Here is an 11,787-nt window from a genome sequence, read left to right on the forward strand (position 1 = left end):
AGAACAAGAGGACAGAGAAAGCTGGGGGCATGGTGCAGAGCAGCAGGAGGGATGCAGGGCACTTGAAACCTCTTGCTCCACTAGGACAGCCACCCTCTTCCCATACCTGCCCTGATCACCAGTGGTTTGGGCACAGAAAATCTCACACAGATGTGCACACACACACACACACACATACACACGCACACACTCCATTCCTCAACATCATGACACCATTTTACACCCATTTCTCGATGTGGTTAATTTTTTTTTTTTTTTTAGTTCTCATTTTTTTCTAAGAAAAAAGCAACAAGAAAATAATTCAGAGTTTATACAAAACATCTTTACATTATTTTTTTCCAAAAAGACTAGTATTTACACAAATGGCAACAGAAACAAAAACAAAAAACCCTTCCGACTGCCACCTGGAAGGGGCTGGCTGTTCTGCTCCCTCTCCCACCTGGCACTGAGGTGGGCAGCTGGCCAGGAGGCAGTGTGGAGGTGGATGGTATAGGGCCCAGCTCCTTCCATGGCCATTCTGAGAGTTTCTGCAAGGCGCACTCAAGTGGCAGTCTGTTAGCAGCCGTGCTGGCAAGGAGCCGGGGTCAAAGTGCACAGTGGGCTGGTCCAGGCCCAGGCAGCCTCTTCCTCTTTCCAGGCCCCAGCCCAAGACTGAGGGGCCAGAGGGAGCTGGGTTGGGTGGGGACACCCACCTGTGCTAGAGCCCAGAAAAGGAGCAGGCCACCTGGCCTTATACCCGCTTAGGTCTCTGCCCTGGGCCTCTGTTTCCCCACCAGGCCAAAGGATGCCAAAGGTGAGGAGAGAACAGGGCGGGGGGAGGGGGAACTCCCAGCTCTGCAGGGCAAATAGCCACCTGGGCACCTCACCTCCCTCCACCCCCCATGAGGTCATCTGCCTTCAGCAGCTCTCCTGTTCCCCAGGCAACAGCCAATTAAGACATTAATTACTGTGAGAGTAAGGGAGGCAGGAGATGCCCAGGAATCCCATAAGGAAGGGACTTTTTTTTTTTTTTTTTTTTTTGGTGGAAGGGTGGCAGCCACTACCGCATTGCCAAGATCAGCCTTGTAGAAGGAGGGTCAGGAGGGGAAGGTGGGACACCTTGCCCAATGGCACTCTCGTCTTCCCTCACGGGCAGGAACATCCCTGGCTTGCCCTCCCCCTCAAGAAATACCAAGGAGTCTATAAAAGAAATGCCATCCTATGCTTCCTGGCTGGCCACATCCTGCCCCAGGCCCTCTTATACTGGGTTGGGCTAGGTTCAGAAAGCCTGGGAAGGGGCTGCCTTTTACATTTTTACATTTTTCTTCAAAAAACAGATGAAAATGAGTTGACAGCTAAAAAATGAACACAAAAGCATTAAAAACAGTGATGATAGCGGACAAGCAGTCCTGGGAAGAGGGAAAAGGGGTGAGGAAGGGGGCAGGGCCAGGGGGCTGTCTCCCTGCCGGCTGTCCATCAGCGTCCAACCCTGCCCTCCAAGAAGGGGTGCCCCCACAGAGCCCAGAGGCCCGGCCAGAGGGGGAAGGCACAAGAGCGTGGGGGTTAGGGGCACAAGCACCCCCTCCAAAGCCCAGGGGGGCAGGGAAAAAGGGGGATTATAAAAGCCAAGAAACTACAAAACTAAATACAAAGGTGGGCACAGCTGGCAAGGGGAGGGGGCATGGGGGAGAAAGGAGAGGTCCGGTCCAGGCTGACTGTCCCTCAGGGGCCCAAGGCTGCGCCAGGCACTCAGACCTTATAGTAGATGTTCGCCGGGCTCTGGGGTGGCATCTCCTGGACGATGTAGACAGGGTGCCCGTAGTCCCCACTCACCTTCTCATAGTGGGGGCAATAGTTGTTCTCTGTAGTCCGTAAGGGGATGATGATGTCGCTGGGCTCAGTGCCCGCCGTGCCACTACCCCCCTTGGGACTGGCCAGGGTGCTGAGCGAGAGGGCGGCCGCCCGCTGCTGTGTGTGCTTGCGGTGCCGCTTGCGCAGCTTTAGTAGTAGAACTGTCAGGAAGATGATGATGAGCAGGAAGATGACGCAGCCTGCACCAACGGCCGCGAACAATGCCACCTTGGAGTTGAAGAAGCTGTCAGGGTCCCCACTGCCACCCCCACTCGCACCTGGGCCGCTCTTCTCTTCCTGATTCACAGTCTCTGGGGAAGGGAAGGAATGGTCAGCCAGGGGTCCCAGAGACACATGGCAGATCTCAGGCTGGGCCTGCATGTCTTCAGAGAGAGGGCCTGAGAGGGTGACCAAGCAATGGTTTCTGCCCTCCTGGAAACACTTATATACTCACCATGCTTGCCATCAGAGTCACCCAGGGAGCCCCGACCTCCAGGGACCTGTGTGGCCATCTTGACAGTGTTGTCTGCCTCCTTGCTGGGCCGGCTGGTCGTCAGTTGCTCAGGCGTCACAGCATTGGGATCTGAGGGCAGGGAGAGGACAGGTGGGGACAAGAATCATCTAGGGTGGGCCAAGAATGGCCGGGATACTGGATCCCAGACACTTGAACCCTATTGCCCCTTCTCCACTCCCAACACACCCACACCTAGTCAGGAACATCTGTTCCAGAGACCTAACTGGGGGGCCCTCAGACTGGGCACTCACCTTGCCCAACCTTCATGACAATCTTCATGGTGCGTGTTCGGCACACACCTCCCTCCCGGTTCTCCAGCCCCTCCAGGCTCCCATTGGATGTCGCTGTAGGAAGAGGCCAGAGAAGTCAGGAAGAGAGAAAGGTCTGCTAGCATCACCCAGAAACCATAGTGCTGCCTCAACCAGCAGGGATAGAACTGGCAGTCAGGAGTGGCAAGCAGCTCTCACCTACCTATGAACCTTTCTACTTCCCTCCTTCCCACTAGGAACAGAGCAGCTCGGCCCAGCTCAGGCCAAGAACTAGCCCCCTCCCCAGGGGCACTGTTCCTCTATCGTGACCTGGCCTTGGTTCCTCTTTTCTCAGTGGCAACAATAAGATGTGCCTTCTCATTGGGAAATGTTGCTCAGAGGCAAAGCAGTCAGAAATGGCACCATGAGGGAGGCTTCTACATAGACCGGAAGGAATATGGTTTAGGGATCAGGAGAAATGCATTGAAGTACCAATCCTATCCCTAACTCCCTGTATGATCTAAGCCGAGAATCCCCTTCTCCTCTTGGACCTCAGTTTCCTCTTGGACCTCAGTTTCCCATGAAGAAGAAAGATGAACAGGTGGCTGATCCCAAAGGGCTCTGTTAACTATGCCATTCCCATAGATCTTGGGTGGGCAAAGAAAATAGGAGAGAAAGAGATGTGAATTGGAGGCCTCTCTCACCCAACCCCTGCAACCAAGGTGAGCTGATGGCAGGCCGCTTGGTGAATGTTGGGGCCAGAATTCCAAGGACAGCCCGGGAGGAGAGAGCATGCCAGTCTTCAAAGGGGATCAGATCAGGAAGGGCCTTAACTGTTGTGCAGTATCATTGCAGCATTTAGAAGCTCCTACTGCTATAGGAGAGAGTTAAGCCCAGGGCAAGAGCCACACGATGGGCGGGGACTCACAGGTAATGTAGTAATCATGGTGTTTCTTGAACTCCAGGCCCATGTAGTTGGGGCTGAACTCCTGGAACTTGATGGTAAAGCGGATTTCCTGCTCTGGCCTGTTGCAGGTGACCAGCACATTGGGGTCGAGCACAGTGCTGCAGGCAGCTGCCTGCTCAGGCCGCACCAGGTACAGCTTGTAGTACTCATAGGGCCGCCCTGCTTCTGCTCGGGGGCAGATGATGTCCAGCTTGTCTCCGATCTTCGGGTAGATCACCAAGCCCTTCCCACTCAGGAACCTGCCCAGGAGGAAGGAGATGGACAGCCTCAGGGTTAGGGGGCCCAGGCCATCCTAGAACCAGGGGAGTGGACAGTGAGGGCCAGGCTGGGCCTACTGGGTGGAGATGGTGAGAGTAGGCCTTCTGCCCTTCCTCCATCCTCAGTCTGGGGGTGGGGAGAGAGAACCACACTGCCAGCAGGGTGTGGAAGGGGTGGCTCATGGGCAAGGCTGCCTGGCTTTGACTGCTTGGCAGGGTGGGGCACTGCTTCACTGGGGGAGCCCTTTGTCCTAATGTGGCATTTCCGCAGGGGGCTGACGTGGCCAGTGGGCTGGGTACCAAGGTGTCAGGACCAGGCTGCCTGGAGGTGGCAGCCCTGTCCCCCCATCCCCCAACATACTTGCATTCCTTCGTGGCTGCTGCTACCTCCTTCCCTACAAACACGCATGCACACAGATACACAACAAGTTCACACATGCCTTAGCCACCACCCCCACAGCTCCCAGCCAAAGGCTGGGGGAGCTTAACCTGTCTAGGACCCCTGTCTTCTCCTCCATCCTTCCTAATCCTGGGCATGATGAGGAGATAGAAACAGATGTTACCTGGAGCCGACGGATGATGGTCATAGTCTCTGGCCAGGTGCAGTTCCACCCAACTATCCCCATTCCCACTGGCCAGTGTCCTACTGGTGACCCACCCCATCCCCATAATGCAAGGGCCTGGATTCCCCAGACTTGACCAGTCTCACTCCTAAGAGGAACAGAAGGAGGGGAGAAAGGGCCTAACCAGTGAGAACAGATCACAGAAGATAGAACCCCAGGACCCCCACTTCTCTGTATTCCGACCCCTCCCATCCTCAATGCTCCTACTCCAGATCCTGAGAAGATCTGGACAAGTACCCTTTGAGCTACTCTTCTGTTCTAATCCAGAAAGCCAGGCACTGGGACATAGCAAGGGAGGTCAGCTGGCCAGGGCCACTTATTCATATGACTCTGTTCTTGCTGAAGCATACAGTAAGAAAGTGGTGCTCTGCTGGCCATTTTGGAGGCTAGGCAGGAAGGACCTGAGAGCAAGGCAGTAATACCATGGAGGAAAAAGAACAAAGACTTTGGAATCAGATTCCAAAGCTAGGCCCTTACCAGCTCTGAGGCCTGGGATGAGCTGCCAGATCTCCTTGAGCTTCAGTTCCTCACTTAGAAACTGGGGCTGGTAAGTGCCCTACCTCCCAGGGTTGTGGAGGGGAGACAAGGCAACACATGGAGAGCCCCTAGCGCACAGCAGGTATGCACCATGTTTGGCTTCTTAGAAATAGTCTGCCAAAAGGCAGGTGGTCATATCCTAACACTAAGTACCTATGAGCCCAGTCTTTTTTCTTGGCGAGGAAATAGGAAGAGAAGATACAGCCCCATTGTCAAGGACTTTACTGTCTGGTTTGGGTGAGAAAGGTAAATGGCCCACACTCAAGCAATAGACAGCACCAGGCTATATGTAGGTTATGTGTGAGGATGGTGGCTCAAACAGCAAGGGCTGGAGGCAGGGAGAGGAAGGAGACAGCTTGCCTGACCAGGATGGTCAGAGATGGTTCCACAGAAAGGGCAGGATGAAAGTGGATCCTAGGAGAGGAATAAGAAGTTAACACACAGCAAGAGTGGACAGCATTGGCAGGGACACAAAACCCAGGCCAGCGATCAGTCCAGCTGGGCTGGGAATGGGCAGAGAGGAACAGAAGCAGAGGTAGAGAAGATCAGCTGGGGCCACACTGAAAGGCCTCGAGGGTCACAAGCAGCAGTGTAGGTTTCATACCACTGGTGACAGACCCTCTAGCAGGAAGGACAATGAGGCTGAAGGCAGTGCTTAAAGAGAATGAAGCTGACATTGTCGTGCAGCTGCCCTGGTGAAGAACACCAGTTCCCAGGCTACTGCAATTGTCTGGGAAGAGAGTGGTTCCATTTCAGAGGGTATGTTACACAGTGGGGACAATAAGCAATGTGGGCCTACTAGAAGCTCTGGGCAAATGCCTTTACGTTGTCAAACTGTGTCCTCACCCAAAGGAGGGAAATGTTACCCAAGTAGGTAAGTAGGGGAATTTACCAAGTGGATGAAGTAGATTAAAAAAAAAAAAGCAGCCTCCCTCCATGTTGAGCGAGGCTCCACCAAGCTGGAAGCTTCCATCTTGATGTGCAGGAGAGTAAAAACCAGAACAAAATGGCCTTCCCCTTGGTACCTAACTTTACTGCTCTACAGGGGCCATAAAGGCAGCAGGCCTTTCAAATATAAACATTCAAGAGGGAATGCTCCCACCCCATACACCATACAAAGCCAACACGTTTTACCAAAGCCTCTACAATTTCCCAGGCATTTTTCACTTTCCAATCCTCACACTGGTTCTGTCCAGATGGCAGGATTAGACAACTTCTAACACCTTAGAGCCACAGCGAACCTTAGAGACCTACCAAGTCCAGGCCCCTCATGTGATCAGATGAATGTTCCTATTGAAAAGAGGTGCTCAAAGCCAACTCCAGGGGCCTAAACCCACCCAGGATGGTAACCTCTAGCTGTCTAAGAGGATCTAAAACATTGGCCCAATCCTTGTACCACTGCACCTCAACAAGACATATATATGCAGCTACACAGAGGGCGGAAAGGGAGACAGGCCAGCTCACCTTTCTAACCACTTAGCCCTGGCTTAAGGTAAGTCTTGGTAACCAGGTAGTCTCATTTGCCCCGAGTGCAGTCTCCCATTGCCACCCAGGCTCCAAAGCCCTGGAACAGGGCTTCTAGCTACTTGGGGTTCTACCTTGAACCTGGAGACATTGAGGAAACAGATGTCTACATGGTGGTGGAGGGGGAAGAATAGAGAACTATTGCCCCCAACACTCCTCAGACTCTCTTCAACCTCAGTGAACAGACTTCATAAATATTCATCAGGTCATTTGCATAGCAGCTGGCAGAGGGAAACTCACCTTCCTCTAAAATGCAGAAGGGAGAGGAGCCCGATGAGACCCGCCTTCCCCAACCCTGACCTCCCATGCTGGTGCCTTCTTAGCATTTTCCCCACCATTGGGCAAACCTCATCTTGGCCTGTGAGAAGCCCAAGAAAGTGGTGAGCCCCAAAAAGGGGTGGGTATGTAGCCAATGAAAGTGAAGCCCAAAGCCAGGCATAACACTAGTCAGACTTTACAGGAAGACCCTACAGGTCTCCCCTCTTGCTCACCAGGTTAGGAGTAGGCAAAGGAAGAGGAGAAGATCATCCCCAAGTTAAACTCTTTAACTTCCACCTTTCAAAAACTACTACTCCCCCCCCCACACCCCCACACACCATTATCAAGCCAAAATTTCCTGCCTGGGGCCACCCCCAAAGACCTTTTCTGGAAAATAAGGGGATTGACATCGCCCAGCAGGAAGCCTAAAGCAGGTCACCATGGTAACCCCTGAGGCCTTCTCTCCCTAGACTCTGATATCCCTGGGACCCCAGGGAGCCACCCCAGGGAGTAAAAGGACTTGGGGGAGACAGCCTGGGCTATTCCAGCTCTGTCTTGTGGCCTGCCTCTTCCCCTCCACCCTAGCCCAAGTCCCTCCCTCAGCCTTTCTACTGAGCTACCATCATGACTGCTAAAAAGGATCCTGGGATATGGAATGTCTGGAGGGTCTGGAGACAGTAGCCCACAAGGCCCAGGACTGGTCAAAAACCAACTGCCCCCCCCACCACCTCCACTAGTCCATGCTTCTTTTGTGTAGATGAGCCCTTCTCATGTATACAATCTACAGGAGAGGAGAGCTTGCACCTGGGAAGGTCATGCCCAGAAAGCTGCCCACCTCCCATGAGGTCTATACTTCCTTCCCTTCCACCCTTCCCTCAGGCTCTAGTAACTTGTGGTCAGAGAGTGGCCGAAGGGGGTCCTGGTCCTAGGCCACGCAAGTCCAAGTTTGGTAGAAGACTGTAGTCATGGCCTTGATTTGGTGACCCCACTACCACTGCACCTGCACCCCCAGGGTGGCCAGTGGAGGATAGACCCCAAGCCAGAGCTCAAGTCTGCTCTCATCCCAGCTAGGGTGGGGAGCCCCCAAATTAAAGGCTCCTCTTTCACTCCTCCAGCTCCACCCAACCCCCGAGGCAGCAGGAGCAGGCCTGGTGTGTCCCAGCAGTGCCCGCCCAGGCGTGGGTGGGCAGGAACAGCAGCTGGGTCCTGGCACACACACAGCTCTGTCGGAGGCAGGGAAGCCAGGAGAGTCCCAGAGGAAGTCACCCTCCCCACCTACACTGAACCATGCCCTTCTCTCTGCCCCACCTGGACAAAGCTAGCATCCATTGGGGTTTAACCTCTTCTCTCCATTGTCTGCTTTCTGTGGGGCCCCTGAGAGGAAGACAGATTCCTGGCCCAGAGAAGAACCAAAGGTGCTACTCAGAGCTCAGGGAGAAGGGTGCCAGGCAGTGAGTTGGCTGCCTCTAGTTCAGGTCACCGGAGCAGGCTGCCCTCAGAGGTAGGCCTAGCAAAGTCAGATGAGGAAGCCAGAGCACTGCTCACCCTACACAGGCAGGGCCTGAGTCACAAGGAAAGATGCATGCACATCTGTGAGGTGAGAGGGGAACCCAGGGGCAGGGGCCAGCACCTTTTCCCAAACCCCACCTTGAATTCCCATTTCCCATAGATTCCAAGGCAGCAGGCTGGTGTGGAAAGAATGACATATAGCACAGCTCTGTCCCCTTAGACAAGTCACTGACTGACCATAACCGAGTCACTTCCCTTGTCTGGACACATGCCTCTTATCTGGAAAAATGGGGCCAATAGTACTTCCCAGGGCTGTCAGGAGCATCTGATGAGGTCATGTAGGAGAATGCCTTGTAAGGAGCAAGGTGCTGCCTATGAGTTAGTATGCCAAACACAGCATCACTTAGAATTAAAAAGCTGAAGGAGCTTACTACACTTCTGGCTGCCAGCACCCCAACTCCAAACAACGACCACAAAAGCGCACCCAGCAAGGGCTGCCATGCTCCATGGGGCAAGGAACCCAGAAGGTGACTGATGAGTATCCCCCCACCTCAGCTCCCCTAATAATCACAGCGTGGACCCTCCCCCAAACCTGGTGTTCTCATGGCAACCAGAAGCCTCCCGGCTGGCCCACTCTCCATATGGTCCTAACCACAGAAAACAGTGATGCACAGTACAATCTAGGGCCCACCCATCCCCATTCACCTGAGCTGATGAGACAACAGAGAGACTGAGGGAAGAAAGGGAACCCTCAACTCAGTCCCCACCCCAGCCTTACTTGCCCTTGCCTGGCTGCCCTAGGAGGGGGTGGGGAGGCAGGAGAAGAGGGAACTTCAGGAGTTGCTGGGTTCCTATCACTCTCAAGTCTCCACCTGTGGCTAATTAGCTACAGAGTAGAAGAGGTCAGGTCCCTAGCCACCCCGGAAAGGGGCCCCCTGAGCTGGCCTCCCCAGGACTGTGAGCTGGAACAGCTGTGCGGGGCTGGGGCCAACAGTTTGGCCTGTAGCAGGCAAGCATGGGTTGGGGTCTGCAGCTGCCCCCACCCATGCTGCAGTCAAGGGTCCTGGATGCCAAGATGAACCCCCCACCCCTACCCCCATCCCCTTGTAGGGAAGGTTTGTAACGTGATCTCAGGCACATTCCCACTCCCTGGAGGTGGGGGAACCTGAGTGGGGGGCAGGAAGGAGTCAGAACAGGACCGAGAGACTGAACTGCAGCAGCTGGACTTGGCTGAGGACTCAAGTATGAGGCCTGCCGGCTGCCCCAAGCTCCCCAGGGGAGAGAAGAGGCTGGGGGAGGGGGCTGCCCTGGGACCATTTCGATCACAGTCCCCCCTCCCGGCCCCAGGCACGCACACACTCTGGTTCCTGCCTAACTCCAGCAAGACCAACCCCATCTCCCCAGCCTGTGCTCATGGGGCAAATCCCCAAGGAGGCAGAAGTTCTTGCCACCCAGGAACTACCACCCCGGAAGGCCCCAGTACCAACTTGGTAACGAGGCTGGGAGTTTTGAGCCCGCCCTTCCAGCTCCCCTTCTCAGTCAGGGCAGGGGCTGCACTCGCCCTGGAACCTGGAAGCAGACCACCCAGCCCCACCACTTCTTTATTTTGATTTTTTTTTTCCCAAAGAGGAAGCAATTAAGCAGGGTTTATAGGCACTGGGAGATTTTTTTTGGGGGGGGGGCGGTTGCCAGCTCCTAACAGGGCTGAAGAGAGAGACCAAAAGCTGGGAGAGGAAGAGGGGAGGGAAGAGAGAAAATGAGCCTGTGAGGGAGAGCACAGGCATGTGTGAGAAACAAAAGGACTTGAGAAAAAGAAGCAGAGAGTGACTAAGAGTGAGAGCGACTGAGAAAGAGGGAGAGCAGGCAAGCCTAGCTGGAGTGGGGAGGTGAGCGCTGCTCATGGAGGGTGTGAGAGGGTGAACCGCCACGGGCCTGAGAGGAAGAACTCTGGCAGGAGGCACAGAGGGAGAGAGACAGAGCAGGACTGTTGATTTGAAAGGCTGTGGCAGCCTGAGGGTTGGGCGGGGTGGCAGAGGCAGCCCCCAGAGTCGAGCTGAGGGCAGTGCCTCCCTCCTGTCCTCCTGTCCCCTCCCCACCACACGCCAACACACACAGACGGCGGCTGCATTCCAGACCCCTGAGCGTAGATGGTACTAGGGCGGGGGGGGGGGTGGCTCGCTGCTCATGGAGGGTGTGAGAGGGTGAACCGCCACGGGCCTGAGAGGAAGAACTCTGGCAGGAGGCACAGAGGGAGAGAGACAGAGCAGGACTGTTGATTTGAAAGGCTGTGGCAGCCTGAGGGTTGGGCGGGGTGGCAGAGGCAGCCCCCAGAGTCGAGCTGAGGGCAGTGCCTCCCTCCTGTCCTCCTGTCCCCTCCCCACCACACGCCAACACACACAGACGGCGGCTGCATTCCAGACCCCTGAGCGCAGATGGTACTAGGGCGGGGGGGGGGTGGCTACCAGGATCAGTCCCCGACCATTCCCAGGATCTGCTCCATTACAAGATGGAATTCGGGCAGGTTCTATTGAGTCCTCAGCCCCCTACCCCCACTCCAGGATGCCTGCCCTCAATTAGAGGTGATGGGGAGGGGAGCAGAGGGGATACAACCTCTCAAAACCTGTTAACAGGTCCAGAACGCTAAAGGCTCAGAACACAAAAAGGGGGAATCTCAGATAGATCTTGTTTCTCCCAGCAACTACCCCCAACTCTGCAGGAGGGCTCCTTTCCAGCTGTGGAGCTGCATGCTATCTCTGGTTAGAGACCAGAGAGAGCAATTAGGTCACTCCCATGAGCCCCTATGATGGGCTACCCCAGGCGGATTTCAACTCTCCTGGCTGAAGAGAGAGCATTTCCAGCCTCCACCCTTACAGGGGGGAACTGGGCACTTCATAACCTTTCCCCCTGGGCTCAGCAGTCCAGGGTCCCCAGACCATTTTGAGCCTCTGCTGTTAGGAGAGTGCTTCACCCACTTTGGCTTCAAGGGGAGAAATTCTCGCCAATCTCTTTCCTTGTACGGGGGGAGCCCTCCACCCTGACCCTGGTTTAGCCATCCCACCCACCAGTAATAGGACCCTACCTTTACCCAAGGAGAAGAGAACTAAAGAAGCTGCCTTCTCCCACTCCAGGGCTGAGAGATACACTGCCCCTGGACCCAAAAGGCCAAGGCAGGCAGGAGCCTGGGAAGTTAGCAGGGAGCCCAGCAAGAGTGGACAGGAAGAAATTCCAGATACAGGAATCGGAGAGCACGGTTGGGGCAGGTCAAGGCCCCCCAGTTTCTCACTAAGTGAGGTTGTCCACACACTGCCAGGAACTCCAGAAAACGGGGAGGAAGAGAGATTTTGACCTGGGTTCCAACTCAAGTCCTGGATGCCAAAAGAGAGAAAGGTCTAGAGATCACAACAGCCCCAGAGACTCCCCACTAACAACCCAGAAACCCACTGAGCCACCGCCCTGAAAGGTATGTGTGTTGTTTGGGGGGGGGGGGGGGAGGGGAAAGGGGAAAAAAAAAAAAAAAAAA

General features: G+C 54.9%; 1 protein-coding gene across 1 annotated transcript in view; it reads right to left on the bottom strand.

Annotated features, from left to right (window-relative positions):
* Positions 1-226: 226 nt before the first annotated feature.
* Positions 227-11,787, bottom strand: part of EFNB1 (ephrin-B1) — a 13,998-nt gene continuing 2,437 nt past the window's right edge. Inside the window, exons 2-5 of the mRNA XM_008569779.1 lie at positions 3,521-3,798; positions 2,596-2,688; positions 2,285-2,413; positions 227-2,141 (exon numbers count right to left, since the gene is read on the bottom strand). Coding sequence (XP_008568001.1) covers positions 1,729-2,141; positions 2,285-2,413; positions 2,596-2,688; positions 3,521-3,798 — 913 coding nt within the window. The 3' untranslated portion in view covers positions 227-1,728. The remainder of the gene's footprint in view (positions 2,142-2,284; positions 2,414-2,595; positions 2,689-3,520; positions 3,799-11,787) is intronic.

Source organism: Galeopterus variegatus, unplaced genomic scaffold (genome assembly GCF_000696425.1).
Source record: "Galeopterus variegatus unplaced genomic scaffold, G_variegatus-3.0.2 Scaffold528, whole genome shotgun sequence".
Taxonomy (NCBI): domain Eukaryota; kingdom Metazoa; phylum Chordata; class Mammalia; order Dermoptera; family Cynocephalidae; genus Galeopterus; species Galeopterus variegatus.